Genomic DNA, 18355 nt, shown 5'->3' with positions numbered 1-18355 from the left:
AAGCGATCTTGGCTCCTTGCAGCTTCTACCTCCCAGATTCAAGTGATTCTTCTGCCTCAGCCTCCCTAGTAGCTGGACTACAGGTGTGCGCCACCACAACTGACTAATTTTTGTATTTTTAGTAAAGATGGGGTTTCACCACATTGGCCAGGCGGGTCTTGAACTCCTGAACTCAGGTGATCTGTCGGCCTTGGCCTCCCTAAGTGCTGGGATTACAGGCTTGAGCCACCAACCCTTGTCTTTTCACTTTCTTGTTAGTGTCCTTCAATACACAAAAGGTTTTAGTTTTGATTAAAGCCTATTTATCTTTTTTTCTTTTATTGCTTATGATTTTGGTGTCATATCTAAGGCATTGACAAATCCAAAGCCATCAAGATTTATTTATTTTTATTGTTATATGTTTTTTCCCTAATTTTATAGTTTTGTGTCTTATATTTAGCCTTTTGATCCATTTTGAGTACATCTTTGTCTCGTGTGAGGTGTAGGGGTTCGTTGTATTTTTTTGCATATGCTTCTCCAGTTGACTCTCCTATTTATTGGAGAGACTGTTCTTTCCCCATTGAATAGAGTTGGTATTATTGTTGAAAATTGGTTGATGAAAGATTTTTTTTTTTTCTTTTTTTGAGAAGAGTCTCACTCTGTTGCCCAGGCTGGAGTGCAGTGGCACGATTGTGGCTTACTGCAACCTCTGCCTCCTGGGTTCAGGTGATTCTCCTGCTTCAGCCTCATAAGTAGCTAGGACTGCAGGTGCCCTACACCATACCTGGCTAATTTTTTTTTGTATTAGAGAGATGGGGTTTTGCTGTGTTGGCCACGCTGATCTTGAACTCTTGACCTCAGGTGATCCACCCACCTTGGCCTCCCAAAGTGCTGGGATTATAGGCGTGAGCCACCGTGCCCGGCCAACCAAAGATATATTGTATGGGTTTATTTCTGGATTCTCAGTTCTTTTCTGCTTTGATTACTGTAGCTTTGGAGTGTATTTTAAATTTGAGAAGTATAACTTTCCCAGCATTGTTTTTCTTTTTCAGAATTGTTTTGGCTGCTTGGGGTCCCTTGCCGTTCCATATGAATTTTATTTTATTTTATTTCGAGAGGTAGTCTTGCTCTGTCACCCAGGCTGGAGTGCAGTCACAGCCTCTGCCTCCTGGGTTCAAGTGATCCAACCACCTCAGCCCCCAAGTACTGGGATTACAGGCACTCACCACCACACCTGGTTAATTTTTTTTTTCTTTTTCTTTTTGAGACAAAGTCTTGCTCTGTCGCCAGGCGCCAGGCTGGAGTGCAGTGGCGCAATCTCAGCTCACTGTAATCTCTACCTCCTGGGTTCAAGCAATTCTCCTGCCTCAGCCTCCCAAGTAGCTGGGACTACAGGCGTGCACCACCACACCCAGCTAATTTTTATATTTTTTAGTAGAGACAGGGTTTCACCATGTTTGCCAGTATGGTCTCGATCTCTTGAGCTTGTGATCTGCCCGCCTTGGCCTCCCGAAGTGCTGGGATTACAGTCGTGAGCCACTGTGTGGGCCCCCATATGAGTTTTAGGTTTGGCTTCTCCATTTCTGTAAACAAGACGGTTGGGATTTGATGGGAATTGTGTTGCCTCCACAGGTTGTTTCAGGTTTTATTGGCATCTTAACTGTTGTAAGTTAGAATTTTTGATTGACACGTTTTTTCTTTCAGCACTTATCTTAAGGCCTCTGGCTCTTGTGGTTTCTTTCTTCTTTCCTTTTTTTAAAGTGCGAGCAAGTTTATTAAAGTAAAAGGATTAAAGGGATGGCTACTCCATAGGCAGAGCAGCTGTGGCCCCTATGGTTTCTAATGAGAAATCTGTTGTATCTGTTGTTACTCTTATTGAAGATTCCTCGTTCATGGTTCTTAGCTTCTCTCTTGCTGCTTTTAACATTTGTCTTTCTTTCAACAGCTTGATTATAATTTATCTCAATGTGTGTATCTCTTTGTGTTCATCTTGCTTTGAGTTCATCAAGCTTCTTGGATGTGTAGATTCATATCACTTTTTCATGCTTTTATGGAAGAAATGGGGATTTTCATGGATGATACTTTTGGTATTCAAGTTCATAGCCTTGTCAGATATCTGAATCTCTCACTCTTGAGTGATCCATAAAGCAGTGGGCCTATAGTTTTATAACCAAGAAAAAATTCCTTCCTGAGGACTGTTAGGTCTGCAGTATTTTAGAAAGTTTGGATTTTGGATACTTGATGTGTTAATATTACTGAGTTATAAGTTCATATAAGAACAACATTTTAAGCTGAATGTGGTGGCCTGTGCCTGTAGTCCTGGTTACTTGGGAGACTGGGTGGCAGGATTGCTGGAACCCAGGAGGTCGAGGGCTGTAGTTCCCTATGATTGCTCTTGTGAGTAGCTGCTGCACTCCAGCCTAGGCAACATAGTGAGACCTGGTCTCTCTCTTTTTTTTTTTCAAGACAGTTTCGCTCTTGTTGCCCAGGCTGGAGTGCAATGGCATGATCTTGGCTCACCGCAACCTCTGCCTCCTGGGTTCAAGCGATTCTCCTGCCTCAGCCTTCCAAGTAGCTGCGATTACAGGCATACACCATTATGCCTGGCTAATTTTGTATTTTTAGTAGAAACGGGGTATCTCCGTGTTGGTCAGGTCTTGAACTCCCGACCTCAGGTGATTTGCCCTCCTCGGCCTCCCAAATTGCTGGGATTACAGGTGTGAGCCACCATGCCCAGCAATACCTGCCCTCTTAAAAACAAAAAACACTCCACATTTTAACTGGAAATTATGAAGTGGTTTACACTTCATGTTTATATTTTGTCATTAGGTAGAGGGTTTGAGCTAAATGGTAGAAACAGTTTAGCTATTTTGTTTATTTTTTTGAGATGGAGTTTCCCTTTTGTTGTTCTGGCTGGAGTGCAATGGCACAATCTTGACTCACCACAACCTCTGCCTCCTGGGTTCAGGTAATTCTCCTGTTTCAGCCTCCTTAGTAGCTGGGATTACAGGCATGTGTCACCCCACTGGGCTAATTTTGTAGTTTTAGTAGAGACAGGTTTTTTCCATGTTGGTCAGGCTGGTCTTGAACTCCTGACCCCAGGTGATCCACCTGCCTCAGCTTCCCAAAGTGCTGAGATCACAGGCGTGAGCCACTGCACGTGGCCTAGTTTAGCTATTTTAAATACCATAAAATTAACATTTCTAAGGATACTCCTAGAAATATTTTGTTTAAATAAGTGAAGCAAATATTAAGTAACCCTTCTCTAAATCTAAAATTATTTCAAAATGTAAAATATTAAGAGAAGTATAGCTTTACTATATTAATATCAAAATAAAGAATTGAGAGGTCTGCCTTACACAATGAAAAATTAAAACTTAGGAATTAAACAAGAAATTAGCTTTGGTTAATGTGGTATGAATGAACATTAATAACTCCTCAGCCCCAACTGATGCTGATTATTAGGGAAGAACTGAAAACACAACAAAACCTTTTCAGTGAAAGGCCACATCTCAAAATATATATTCAAAACACTAAAACTCCCAGTACAGTGCAGTTTGGAAGAAACTAAAACCAGAAGATGACACTGAGACCAGGCACACGCATTTTTAGCTCCTAAATATAATACAGGATATCGATTCAGCTTTGGGAGTTTGTGGAGAAAAAAATCTGAAGGGCTTGTAGTCCCAGTGGACCCGTTTTTAAGGCAAACTAGCTGTGATTTTTGCCGCTTTAGAACTCTTGTAGCTTCTTGAGTTCCTGGGAAGAGCCTAGACATTGGTTGTTTAAATCACCAGGTGGGGAAAAAAGCACTGATATAACCAATGGTTAAAGAAGCCAAAACCATTTATAATACTGAATCTAGGTGAGAGGTAAAAACCTCGGGAGCCCACAGATGTGTTTTATTTGGTCTGTGTGTGTTGACACATACAGTATTAAAAGTGAATTAGTTGCCAATGTTTAAAAATTGGTGGATTTAGTTGAAAGGCCCAGATTTCTGGTTTTGCCTTAAAAATCAGAAAATCTGAAAACTCTGCACCCATATTCCCAGTGGATTTGAATAATACCTGCTTTAGGTGGGTCAGTCACTATCTAGTTAGCCACAGCTATTTCTTCTGGCTGCCTTCGCTGGTTGCCAGTTATCATCATACAAGTGCTGCTCTGTATAGTGCAAAATAAGCAATGAAGTATTTCCTACTTCTACATCTGCGTCAGAAGTGGGAAAGGTGAAGACTACCTGAGTTATAATTCATCCCTGTTGTTACCTAAGTATATCTGGGCAAGTTATATAATTTTTCTAAAAATCAGCTAACTCATCTGTAAAAAGAGAATTAAATAGTAACCATCTCATAGAGTTGTTAGATTTAAATCAGGTAAGTCACTTGGAATGGTGGTAGCTATGCAGTATGTTCAATTAATGTTAGCCATTATTGCTGATTAAAATGGTTGTACATTTTAAGAAAAATGAGCATTTTGGGGCAGATGTTAGAAATATTCTTATTTTTCATGTACAGAATGTCAGGAGAATATAATATGATGGCATTTAAAAAATAACTTTACTAAGGTATGATTGACATTTTGATGTCATTTTGACCGAAGTCTGATTGATTAATTGATTCATTGCATGTGTTGGGCAGTTGAAAGTATCACAGACTGGGTGACTTAAAAAGCAGAAGTTTATTTTCTCGCAGTTCTAGAGGCTAGAAGTCTAAAGTGTCAGCAGGTTTGGTTTCTTCTGAGGCCTTTTTCCTTGGCCTGTAGATAGCTGCCTTCTTGCTGTGTCCATGGTGTCTCGGTGCCTAAATTTCTCTTCTTACAAGAATATCAGTCAGTATGGATTGTGGGCCCACACCAATAGCCTTGTTTTAACTTAATCACATCTTTAAAGGCGCTGTCTGCAAATATTCTGAGGTACTGGGGATTAGGGCTTCAACATAATTTTGGGAAGACACAATTAAGTCTGTAACAACTTGTTCTAAAAAGTCGTATCATTAAAAAAAGGCAGATCAAAAATATGTTACAGAATTTATTAGAGATAAAAGATTGGTTTCTAAGCTCGTTCTTCCGGCTGCCTTCCTTCTCTCTTCCTTTCTCCGCCGTCGTGGTGTGTGCTTTACTCCGCTTGTCGCCATGTCTTCTCACAAGACTTTCAGGATTAAGCGATTCCTGGCCAAGAAACAAAAGCAGAATCGCCCCATTCCCCAGTGGATTCGGGTGAAAACTGGTAATAAAATCAGGTACAACTCCAAAAGGAGACATTGGAGAAGAACCAAGCTGGGTCTATAAGGAATTACACATGCGATGGCACACACATTTATGCTGTCTGAAGGTCACAATTGTGTTACCAAATCAAGCTGAAAAATGTCACCGCTATCTGGAGAACTTTGAACAGTTTCCTCTCTGGATCTGTTATGAAGGCATTAGTTAGTACAACCCACAGTGCTTCCATTATTCATGTCAAAAAAAAAAAAAAGAAGGCTTTGATTGCCTGGGTTCAGTAATAAATATGTGAGATCTTTCACTTCTAAAAAAAAAAAAAGATTGACGGTGAGAGCTAAGAGAGCCAAAAGCCTGATCAGAGGTGATTGATTAAGAGCTCTTGGAGCAGATGATGAAAGAAACAACAATCAAAGAGGTAACAGACAAAAGTTCCCCAGGGCTGAAGTAAGATGTCTTCAGGTCTCAATTGCTGGACATAAATATTGAGAGAAGAGACATACCCTGGTTAAATTTCTGAAATTAAAACAATACTACAAGCTTCTAAATAGAAATAGGAATTGGGGAAAAAGCTTTCCTAAAAGGGAAAGAGAATCAGACTGGCATTAGACTTCCAATCTGCAACAGTAAATGTTATGGCATGGAGTTATATTTAAAATTTATAGTTCATAGGGAAATTGTGATTATAAAATTCTGTATTCATTCCTACTGTGACCATTTTCTCTGTTTTTCCTTTTGGGTGGTGATATGTATTTTATTTTTTTTTAATTTTGGTCATTCCATTCTATAGAATAAGATTTACATTTAAGCAAAATTAAAATGTAAGCAAAGAGATCAAGTTAAGCACAGGCTCCAAGAAGTCCTGCTGGGATCTCAGGAATAGAGACAACATGTTAGAAGTTTTGGTTTGAATGTTTTGTATTTATTTATTTTTTATTTTATATTTTTTGGTGCATTAGCTCATTTTTCTAGAGTCTCCAAGAGTTAGTCACCATGAGTACACGTTAGGTAGAAGACACTTATTTTAACAACAACCTAACCTGGGGTAGGAGCTTTATTTTCCAAGAAGTGACTCAGTTTAATTCTGAAATGACCAAAGCAGTTCATATAATTGTTTTCACATTTGAACTCCACTGGAGTCAGGGATGAAATCTCATCTTCCATTACGAGAATGAAGTCTTCAGATAATGTCCAGGTGCTTCAGAACTAACTAGTCATCATGAGAACATAGAGTCCATAATTTCTCTAGTGTATAGTTTTTTTGTGGTTTCTAGAAGCATCAAATGAATCACAGTGCTACCAAAGTCCACACAGAACCAGTCACAGTGTCCTTCCCATCCATCTTAACATGAGGCTCATTTTTACGTTTCAGGTATTTGTATGTTTTCACAATGTAATAGGGACATATGTCAGGTGGAAGTTCCACTCACAATCACAAAGTAGCTGTAATCGGTATATATTTTTTTACACAGTCATGTGAAATTTTTTAATATACACACATATAATCCTAGTTTTTTCACTTATGCTGCTATTTAATGGTCCATTATAGGAATATATCCTGTTGAACATTTGCATGTTCCCCAGTGTTTGTTACAGGAGTTTTAGTAAACAGTGGTACTGCAGATATTCATAGAAATGTTTCTTGTTTGAGAATTTCTCTAACGTGTCAAGGAATAATTGCCACACCGCAGGGTATATTTTTATTTTTATTTTTATTGGATATTGCTATTGCTCTGCAGGATGGTTGTAATTTACATTCCCACCAACAGAGTGAAGTTTGTTTATTTGTATTAAATTTGTGGTACTTCATTGTGGTATCTGTTGCATCCCCCGATTACAAGTGAGTTTGAGCATCTTATCATGTTTCTTGGCCTTTTGTGGTTTTGTGTTGTGAGTTTTTGTTCATATCTCTGCACATTATTTTCTGTTAGGTTTTTTTAAAAAATTGATTTGTGGGAGTTATTTATACATTTTGGTTACCAATGATTTGTCAGTTATATGGATCACAAATGTTTTCCCTGAAATTTTTTCTATGAGGAAAAGAAGTTTTAATTTTATTATGGTTGAATTATCTTTTTTTCTATGGCTCTGTATATTCACCCATTTAAAATGTGTAATTCAGTGGTTTTTTTTTTTTTTTTTAGCATATTTATAGAGTCACACAACCATCACCTTAAACTCTTCTTTTTTCTTTTCTTTTTGAGACAGTGTCTCACTTTCTTGCCCAGGCTGGAGTGCAGTGGCATGACGATGGCTCACTGCAGCCTCAAACCTCTGGGCTAAAGTGATTCATCTGTCTAAGCCTCCTGAGCAGTGGGGACTACAGGTATGTGCAACCTCGCTTGGCTAATTTTTAAATTTTTTTGTAAAGATGAGGTTTCACCATGTTGCCCAGGATGGTCTTGAACTCCCTGGTCTCAAGTGATCCGCCTACCTCAGCCTCCCAGAATACTGGGGTTACAGGCATGTGCCACCCCACCTGGCCTTTCCCTCATCTTAAACTAATTTTAGAATATATCATTCCAGAAAGAAACTCGTATGGATTAGTCACTCCCCATTCTCCTTCACTGTATCCCTAAACAGCCATACTTTCTAGCTATGGATTGCGTATTTTGGACATGTCTTTTTTTTGAGAGGGAGTCTCATCCTGTCACCCAGGCTGGAGTGCAGTGGTGTGATCTCGGCTCACTGCAGCCTCCACCTCTTGGATTCAAGCAATTCTCCTGCTTCGGCCTCCTGAGTAGCTGGGACTACAGACACGTACTACCGTGCCCAGCTAATTTTTGTGTTTTTAGTTGAGATGGGGTTTCACTGTGTTAGCCAGGCTGGTCTGGAACTCCTGACCTTGTGATCCGCCCACCTTGGCCTCCGAAAGTGCTGGGATTACAGGCGTGCGCCACTGCAACCAGCCGTATTTTGGACATTTCATATAAACAGGATCAAATAATATGTGGTGTTTTGTGACTGACTGCTTTCCCTTAGCAGAATAATGTTTTTAGGTCCATCCATGTTATAGCATGCATCAGTACCTTATTCCTTTTTATGACCGAAGTATAGACTAACTTTTATAAGACTAGACATTAGTCTTGGTATTTCTAGTGGATTAAATATCCATATTAGGGATCCTGGGAAGATGACAGCAGTGGTAGAGTAGTTTCCTAAATATCTATATGACTTTCCCCTAAAAACAGAACAAATAGGATAGGAAAACGAAAAACACATAGAAAACATGTACAAGGAAATTAGTTGACTATGTTTCTCAACAAACACTCAAATACCAGTAGATTGGGAACAAACGGTTGTTATCCATACTAGAAGAAGCAGAAGGAAGCAGTGGAACATCTGATGAAGTGGAGAATTGTAAATAACCCAAAGGCAATCACTAGAAAGCTTAAAGGGTCAATTTCAGAGTACCAGCTGAAATGGGAAACTGGGAAGCTAGCGCTCCTTCATGGAACTTTAAAACTTAACCAAAGCTCCCTCCCAGGCCCAGTCCTCTCAACAAGAAGGAACCGAGGATACTATTGAGTATCCTCTGCAGAATACAGACCAAGGCGAGAGAAGGTCCAGGTAAAAGCAGGGGAGGTGAACAGAGTCAAGATAGCTCAGAAAGCAAGAAACTGTATTTTTGAATACTATATGAAAACATCAAGATGGGGATTTAGAGTTTAAAGGTAGAATAGCTATTCAGAGCCAAGCCTCTTTCAAAAGTCAACAGTATGAAATGATTATTGTCAGATCTCAAGCAAATTTTTGAAGAAAAACAAAAGGAGGCCGAGGTGGGCAGATGAGGTCATTATGTTGAAACCTTGTCTCTGTACTAAAAATACAAGAAGTTAGCTGGGCATGATGGCATATGCCTGTAGTCCCAGCTGCTTGGGAGATTAAGGCGGGAGAATTGCTTGAACTCGGAAGGCGGAGGTTGCAGTGAGCTGACATCGCATCACTGTGCTCCAGCCTGGGCAACAGAGCAAGACTCCGTCTCTAAAAAAAAAAAAAAATTATTGGACTTTAAAGGAAAAGGAAAAATCCTTGAGACATACAGGCAGAAGTCACAAAATCTCTTACCTTTGTAAGTAAAGGAAAATCAGGGCCAGGTATGGTAGCTCATGCCTGTAATCCCAGCATTTTGAGAGGCCAAGGTGAGCTGATCACTTGAGGTCAGGAGTTTGAGACCAGCCTGGCTAACATGGTGAAACGCCATCTCTACTAAAAATACAAAGATTAGCCGGGTGTGGTGGCATGCACCTGTAATCCTAACTACTCGGGAGGCTGAGGCAGGAGAATCACTTCAACCGGTGCAGTGGAGGCTGCAGTGAGCCATGATTGTGCCACTGTACTCCAGCCTGGGTGATAGAGTGAGACTCTAAAAAAAAAATTAAAGTCACAAACAATACGCTAGAACCTGAAGAATACTGTCCCCATTAACCCTTCCCGAGGAATCTACTAGAGGATGGTGTCAGAATCGGAATGACTAGAGACACATTAAAGACTGGTGGTTTGTATTACACATAACTAAGACCAAATGAGGGTTTGAAAGAAAATGTGGTCTGTAAAGGCGTGGGAAGGAGAATGGAGGGATTATATGCAAGACATTTAAAAAACTACTTTCAGTAAAAATGTTGTTGGTGATAATATTGGTGTTATTATTTTGAGAATCTGTGTGTAACATGAAATAAAAAGCAAATTGTGTTATTCTAGTTCTGTCACAAACTGTCATTGAGAACCACAGTTCTTGGTGTGGAAGAAAGAAGATAGAGATGACTGATTGGGATAATGTATGTTTGTGTTAGGGGTGGGTGAGGGTTACAAGTGTTGGTAGCTGAAATAGAGAAATAAGCTAATGATTCAACTCAAGGAGTTTTTAAAAGAACAGTTAAACCCTCCTTTCACCAGAAAAAAAAAAAAATCCGAGGAAGAAGAAATTGGCAATATTTTTAAAAAATCAATTACAAAGCAAAATCAGCAAAATATTTGGCCAGTAAAATCAATTTAATAGTCATTTGGAAAGTCTCATAAAAAAATAAAATACTGGCCAGGTATGGTGGCTCACGCTTGTAATCCCAGCACTTTGGGAGCCTGAGGCAGGCAGACCATGAGATCAAGAGATCAAGACCACCGGGCGTGGTGGCTCACGCCTGTAATCCCAGCACTTTGGGAGGCCGAGGCGGGTGGAGCACGAGGTCAAGAGATGAGACCATCCTGGTCAACATGGTGAAACCCCGTCTCTACTAAAAATACAAAAAATTAGCTGGGCATGGTGGCGCGTGCCTGTAATCCCAGCTACTCAGGAGGCTGAGGCAGGAGAATCGCTTGATCCCGGGAGGCAGAGGTTGCAAGTGAGCCAAGATCTTGCCACTGTACTCCAGGCTGGTGACAGAGCGAGACTCTGTCTCAAAAAAGAAAAAAAAAATTAGGAATAAGAAAAATGAACAAATTCTAAGACTGTTATGAGTAGTTATGCTTATAAATTTGAAAAAGAGAATTAGATTTTTTTTATGAACACATTTTGTCAGACATATGAACAGGAAATGTCTATATGTTGTTAAAATTATTTCAGAGTACAGTATCAGAGTACAGGAATGAAATGATGGAAAGCACCCCATTTTATTTAATGAGAGGGATATCAAAACTGGTTTCGCAGACATGTATTTTTCAATTTAACTCTCCAGATCCATTCCGCATTTGTGTTCTCCATCATAGGGGACCTTTCTGGACAACATGAATGAGCCCCTATGTCCTCTGTTTTCTGATTGGATGTGGAAATGAGGAACTCTGGCAGGGAATTGGAGGGAAGAGGAGAAAAAAGTCCCGGTCTTGATTCCCGCATCTCATACATCCTGTATGTAGGAGCGTCGGGCCGGCTGGTGTGTCACTCTTAGTCCTGGTCCTTTCTTTTAGGCTTAGAGGTGATGAGAGCTTCTCTCTTGTTACTAGCCTGGGTTACTGCAATATCCCTTTCGATTCCTCTAAGCCTCACCCACAGCTTTGTAAATAAACCCTCTTTAATCTAATTTGAGTGGGCCATCTGCTTCCTGTAGGCCCTGTCTGATATAACAGAGGAAATTAGGATTTTTCTCTTTGTAGAAAATAAATGTTTAAAGTACAAGTTTTGACTAATAAAAAAATAGAATACAGAATATACTGTATAGAAAAATAACAGTTTATTGCAAACTGAAGAAAAATGGCAAATTTAGAAATATTTTAAAATGTATAGTAGAGGTTTATATATTATTTGATTATTTACTCCATTAGCTATTAGTATTGATATTTTTGATTAGTTATGCAGCTATTTGGCAAAAAAAAGAAAGATTTTTTTTGATTATTTAGTAATTGGTTATTGGTATTGTATGTATGTTAAATTTCCTGAATGTTAGTGGTATGGTGGCTGGCTCCTGGAATCCCAGCTACTCGGGAGGCTGAGGTGGCCTGAGGGTCTCTTGTGACCAGAAGTTAGAGGCTGCAGTGAGCTATGATCATGCCACTGCACTCCAGCCGGGATGACAAAGTGAGACCCCGTCTCTTAAAAAAAAAAAAATTCCTGAATGTGATCCTTATATTGTGGTTCTATAGAAGAATGTCCTTGTTCTTAGGAGATGCATGCCACAATGTTTAAAGTGGAGTATCATGGTTTCTGTGACTAACTCTCAAATGAGACAGCAAAAGAAAAAATGTCTTTGTGTGTACATATAAGGAGAGAGAGACATAAAGTTAAAAACTGGTGAATTATGATGTTAAGACACATGAGTACTCACTGTACCATTCTTGAACTTTTTTAATAGCATCGAAAATTTCAAAATAAAAAGTCGGAAAATATTTAAAATAACGAAAAATGAAATACTTATGGATAAAGAACTTTATTGTAAACTAATATGAAATACATAAAATGCTAGAATTTGAACAAGCAAATCACTAAAGGAGAAATACAGAAAACCCTTAAACAGAAGGATACTTGACCTCAATAATAAAGGAATGCAAATTTAAATGAGCTGTCAGTATCCATCTATCAAAGTAGCAAAGATTCAAAAAGCAATGTTGTTTAATACTGATGGTGCTGCAGCAAATTGAACGAACTGGTAACTGTTGGAAATACAGCTTGGTGCCATCTTCTCTGCAGTCTGGCAGTATCTATGAATGCTTAAAATCTGCATGCTACTTAATCATGGCAATTTAACTTAAATGAACTAAATCAAATGACGTAATAGGATAAGTGAGTAGGATTATACGTATAAGCATGTTCACTGCAGCATTGTTAATAGCAAAAAAATCTAAATGCTCATCAGTTCAGATTTGGTTTTACACATAGTAGAATACTGTTTTAATTTTTTTTTTTTTTTTTTTGAGACAGAGCCTTGCTCTGTCGCCCAGACTGGAGTGCATTGGCATGATCTCGGCTCACTACAACCTCTGCCTCCTGGGTTCAAGTGATTCTCCTGTCTAAGCTTCCTGAGTAGCTAGGATTACAGGTGCATGCCATCATGCCTGGCTAATTATTTTATTTTTAGTAGAGACAGGGTTTCGCCATGTTGGCCAGGCTGGTCTCAAACTCCTGACCTCAGGTGACTCACCCACCTTTGCCTCCCAGATTTCTGTGATTACAGGTGTGAGCCACCACGCCCGGCCCCTCTTTTAACTATTAAACACAGAAGTAGTTAATGTATTGATATGGAAAAATATCCCTGATTATTACATTAAAAATAAAAGCAGGTTAGGCCAGGAGCATTTCATGCCTATAATCCCAGTACTTTGGGAGACTGAAGTGGGAGGATCGCTTGAGTCCAGGAGTTTGAGACAAGCCTGGGCAACATGGCAAATCCCCATCTCTACTCAAAAATTAGTCAGGCATAGTAGCGCGTGCCTGTAGTCCCAGCTACTGGGGAGGCTGAGGTAGGATGATCAGCCTGGGGAGGTTGAGGCTGCGATGAGCTGTGATCGCACCACTGCACTCCAGCCTGGTAACAGAGTGATACCTTGTAATAATAATCATAATAATTAATTAAAATAGAAGGTTAGAGAAAAAGATATGCATTACTGCCCCATTTACACATAACTGCATATTATACGCATGATTTTATATATGCCAATATTATATAGTTGTTGAAACCTGGTTGGTGGAGTATCAAAAAAAGTGGGAAAATTATGGGAGAACAGGGCTTTTATTTTCTGGTTTTTGGATTCAAAACAAATAGATTATGCAATAGGAAATAAAAGTATCTTTCATTTAAAAAGTCTCTGCACCAATTTTTCCTTTAAAATAATTCTGTATGTTGCTTTGTTAATATAGTTTATTGAATTAACAAAAAATCTGTTAAGAAACTAATTTGGCTCTTATATATATTCTGTTTTCAGAGCAGTGGAAAGAGCTCAGTGCTAGAAAGCCTGGTGGGGAGGGACTTGCTTCCCAGAGGTACTGGAATTGTCACCCGGAGACCTCTCATTCTGCAACTGGTCCATGTTTCACAAGAAGATAAACGAAAAACAACAGGAGAAGAAAATGGTAAATTTCAGATTTGAGATAAGATTTATTTTATAGCTCTTCATTTTTCAATCTGTTCTTAAAAAGATATGAATTGATTAGACAATTAGAAATTAGTGGCTGTAGCGTAATCAGAAGTCCTGTGAGGAGAAATAGTATGCATCTTTCTTAATGTAAAAAAAGAGTAGTTTTTGTTTTGCTTTGTTTTTGAGATGGAGCCTCACTCTCGTCTAGGCTGGAGTACAGTGGTGGGATCTTGGCTCACTGCAACCTCTACCTCCTGTGCTCAAGTGATTCTCCTGCTTCAGCCTGCCAAGTAGCTGGGATTATAGGCACCCACCACCACGCGCAGCTAATTTTTGTATTTTTAGTAGAGACAGACGGGTTTTCACCTTGTTGGCAGGCTAGTCTCAAACTCAGGAGTTTGAATGATCCGCCCGCCTTGGCCTCCCAAAGTGCTGGGATTACAGGCGTGAGCCACCACGTCCAGCCATGTTTTGAAAGACCGTGAGTAAAGTTGTTGGGAATAGTTCCTTTTGAGTAACTCAGCTTAGTAAACCAATGTTATATTATATAATGGAGGATCCAGTGAGACAGTAAATAGAAAGTAATTATTTTAAAGAAAAAATGTTGCCTGGACAGCATATCAAAACCCTGTCTCTACAAAAATACATAAAAACTAGCTGGACTTGGTGGCGTGTAGTCCCAGCTATTTGGGAGGCTGAGGTGGGAGGATGGGTTTACTCTGGGAGGTTGAGATTGCAATGAGCTGTGGTTGTGCCACTGTACTCCAGCCTGGGTAACAGAGTGAGATCCTATCTCAAAAAAAAAAAAAAGAAAAAAAAATTTTTAAGTGTTTTTTGGAGTGTTTTAAAGTTGTTTTTTTCTTTTAATTAAAATGACTGTTTTTTAGCTGAGCAGTGTTATCTTACCGTCCCTTTTCTGCTGTTATCATGTACTCCTAATTCTGATTCTTCTATTAAAAGAAGAAAATATGCATTGTCCTTTATAACCGTTCTTTTTGATTAAATTGAAAATATGTTAGGGAATGCTGTCTGTGTCTATCAGCAGATTTCAAGTTGCTTATCAAATGTGTATCCTATATTATATTAGTGAGGTTTGAAATGTTGGACGAGAGTAATGTATTTCATCTTCCTATTTAGTTCAGTATTTGGCTCAGACTTTCTTATTTATAGAACTCTAACATAGCTGTAATTATTAAATTACTTTTGCAGCAGAGTACCAATATCTGTTACTTATCTGCAGAGGTCTGTTTTCAGTGCAGTTTTATTCTGCTGCTTCTTCCGATTTAAGATGGGATGATAATATTGACAAAAGTGAACTTACTTTAATTTCTGTGTCTGATGTTTTCATTTACTATAGGAGCTGCTGGTGGTGGTGATTTTTCTTTAATGGGGAAAAAACCTCATAAGCATCTGCTATGACTCTAGAATGTTAGTCACTGAAGCAAGTTAGTGTAGTTTTAGATGTTGCAAGGAATATTTTTAGATAGACTACCAGTGGATATGTGGGAGCCTTTTAATTACACTGGGTAGCTTGGGTATGTTATTCGTCACTTTGCATTTCACTAATACTTATTATTGAAGTTCTGAACCTTGAATTTATCATTCTGGATTAATCTGTGGTTCACTTTCAGATGTATAGAATAAAATTTCATCCCTACTAACTGATTTCATCAAATTTACCAAACACCTGAAACTAAGACCTTAAGAAACTATGATATTAGGTCTCTCTCTCTCTCTTTTTTTTTTAACTTTTTATTTTCTTCTGTCACCTTGAGAGGGCCCATGATATTCTGTCTCTCACCTTGAGAGGGCCCATGATATTCTGTCTCTCACCTTGAGAGGGCCCATGATATTCTGTCTCTCAGAAACTATTTGAAATGTGGGCAGTGTTTCCTTAGGTAAAATGTTGCTTGTTAGGAAAGAGTGTAGATTTCAGCTATAGAAGTGTCAGCTCCTTGGTATCTCTTTGGTTTTATGTCCACTGTGTTTTGTGATGTCTCCTCATGGTGGTTGGTCAGGAAATCTGCCTACCTATTGTTTTTTTCCAAGCTTAGTGCTTATTTTGTATGTATACTTGCTTATAATGACAACTCAGCTACCCCAAACACAATATAGATTATATAAATTTGAGTACTAGATTTCACGTGTTTTATTCTAGGATAGACAGTTCCTTAGGTTTTCATCAAAGCTTCTTTATCCTTGGTATGAACAATTCTAGTATATAATAAATCATTCTAACCCAGAGAAAATTAGAAACCATGAAGCAGATAAACAGCATCGTTAGCTGGAAGAGTGTAAACTACCTGACAGCCTGATAATAAGAGAGGAGAAAGGGAGAAAAACATAAACGTTCAAAGAAAAAGAAGAAGAAATCAGTTACTAACATTTTGTGTAGGGATTTTAGCCAATGAAGGCTTTGTTACATAACAAAAACCTGGTTACCAGTGATAGGTTCAGAGTCGTGCATTCTGAGATGACATGGAGAAGTCTAATCCATTTTAGATGTAGCTCCATCAAAACTGGCTAAAATAAAATCATGTTTAATATGTGTAATTCAATTATCAGGAAATTCATTTAGCACAGGATTCTTCATTCTGCCAACTATGTGGGATAATTGAGGTGTCAATATGTAGATTTATGGTCATCTCAGCTTGTCCCCTATTCTGCCAATGTAAAATAATTTTCTGTTAACTTCTTATTAAAAACAATACTAAACTATGTTTTAGAGTGGAGTGGTGGTTCAGTTTGAACTGAACTCCACAGTTATCTTTCATACATTTGTAAGAAATAAGTCAAGCTCTTCTGTTTTCCTTTGAGACAAAATCCAAAAGTAGCATGCTGACTAAAGGCCAAAATTGTGCTATATATGATACTTTGAACAGTGTCAGTGGAAATTTGAAAAATTATGAGATTTTATTTAGGGAGAGAAAGTTGTTGAACTAAAGCAAAGGTTTTTGTTCTCTTTTTTAAAAAAATGCTAACATAGGCTGGGCGCAGTGGCTCATGCCTGTAAATCCCAGTACTTTGGGAGGCCGAGGCAGGTGAATCACTTGAGGTCAGGAGTTCAAGATCAGCCTGGCCAGCATGGTGAATCATTGTCTCTACTAAAAATACAAAAATTAGCTAGGCATGGTGGCAGGCGCCTGGAATCCCAGCTAATCGGGAGGCTGAGGCAGGAGATTTGTTTGAACCCAGGAGGTGGAGGTTGCAGTCAGCCGATATTGTGCCATTGCACTCCAGCCTGGGTTACAGAGCAAAATTCTGTCTCCAAAAAAAAAAAAAAGTGCAAATATACATGCTTCATAGAAGAATGCTTTAAAATCTGGGCGTAATTTGAATTTTTATCCCCATTTCATTAAGTAACCTATTTGTAAAAGCAATCAGTTACTTGGCAAAAGGCAGTAAAATTATACATACATCAGAATTAAAGGAGAAAGATAGGATTAAGTTTTCTGCTTATGGTGCTGTGATACACATAGTAGTCTCCCTTTAGATTGAGTTCATGAAGGTGAAGAATTAACTTTCTGCAGTGTTCTATTAAATCCAATATGTATTTCAAATAAAATACCCTTATAAAGCTCAGTTTTAGTATATGAAATACTTTCATATACTTACCAACTTTTAAGGTCCGAAAGATGTATTTAGTATATTTTGTAGATTTTTAAAAATCAGTCAATGTATCTTTTCCCATAGTAGCTTATCAGATATCTCAGGCAGTTTTCTTTTTTGAGGCAGAGTCGTGCTCTGTCGCCCAGGCTGGAGTGCAGTGGCACAGTGATCTCGGCTCACTGCAACTTCCTGGATTCAAGTGATTCTTCTGCCTCAGCCTCCCGAGTAGCTGGGATTATAGGCGTTCGCCACCATGCCCAGCTAATTTTTGTATTTTTAGTAGAGTCAGCGTTTCACCCTGTTGGCCACGCTAGTCTTGAACTCCTGACCTCAAGTGATCCGTCTGCCTTGGCCTTCCAAAGTGCTAGGATTACAGGTGTAAGCCATTATGCTTTGCCCAAATTTTTGAATAGTGGATTAATTGTGCTTCATTTGTGTCAGAATTAGAAACAATTATTATTAATTTAAAAAATTTTTATTTTTTAGACTAGTCAAGTGCAGTAGTGAGAAGCGGGGAAAGAGTAGAACAAGGAGTTCCATCTGCAACTGACTGAACAATCAATTGAGATAACTATCTACAGACACGCCAGACAGAACTAATTGTAATGGAAAGTTTGTTTCCTAAAAATGTTAAAAATAAGTTATGGCATGCAATATGCTTTGTTTCTATGACTGAAAAAATATACATCCCTCTGATTCTAGTTGTAAATTTTGAATGATTAAATGCTATGTGCATTTTGAAATGTGATCAGGTTTCTGCACATTTGAATTTTTAATATGGTTTAAAATTTTAGGGATAAGCACTTAACTTATTCTGTGCTGTTTCTCTTTAACTACAGACCCTGCTACATGGAAAAACTCAAGACACCTTTCTAAAGGTTTCCTTTATCCATTTGCTTTTGACCCTTTTTCTCTTATGCCTGCATGTGTGCTTATGTACTATTACAGGCTGTGTGCATTTTTTTTCCTTCCATTTTTATTTGCCTGTCCACATTGATTGCAGGTTTCAGTGGTTCTTGTTATTTTTTTGGCATTGCATCAAAATGCA

The 18355-nt window shown here is 38.6% G+C and overlaps 2 protein-coding genes across 12 annotated transcripts in view; both read left to right on the top strand.

The window, feature by feature from the left end:
• Window positions 1-18355, top strand: part of DNM1L (dynamin 1 like) — a 63697-nt gene that overhangs the window by 6579 nt on the left and 38763 nt on the right. For 6 of the 11 annotated variants that reach the window (XM_012437182.3, XM_012437177.3, XM_012437178.3 and 3 more), the window contains exons 2-3: window positions 13546-13693; window positions 18147-18185. In XM_012437182.3, coding sequence (XP_012292605.1) covers window positions 13546-13693; window positions 18147-18185 — 187 coding nt within the window. Of the gene's footprint in view, window positions 1-10600; window positions 11064-13545; window positions 13694-18146; window positions 18186-18355 lie in introns of those variants that run through there. The other 5 variants (XM_012437180.3, XM_012437179.3, XM_012437175.3 and 2 more) reach the window with 2 other exon arrangements.
• LOC105706655 (large ribosomal subunit protein eL39-like) lies at window positions 880-6500 on the top strand. Its single transcript, XM_064369842.1, has one exon. The coding sequence runs from the start codon at window positions 5110-5112 to the stop codon at window positions 5263-5265; it is 156 nt and encodes a 51-aa protein (XP_064225912.1). The 5' UTR covers window positions 880-5109; the 3' UTR covers window positions 5266-6500.

This window comes from Aotus nancymaae, unplaced genomic scaffold (assembly GCF_030222135.1).
Source record: "Aotus nancymaae isolate 86718 unplaced genomic scaffold, 86718_ANA_hifiasm-v0.15.2.pri h1tg000092l, whole genome shotgun sequence".
Classification (NCBI taxonomy): domain Eukaryota; kingdom Metazoa; phylum Chordata; class Mammalia; order Primates; family Aotidae; genus Aotus; species Aotus nancymaae.
Note: the sequence above shows the minus strand (reverse complement) of the source record. Positions and strands in the feature narration are given on the sequence as shown.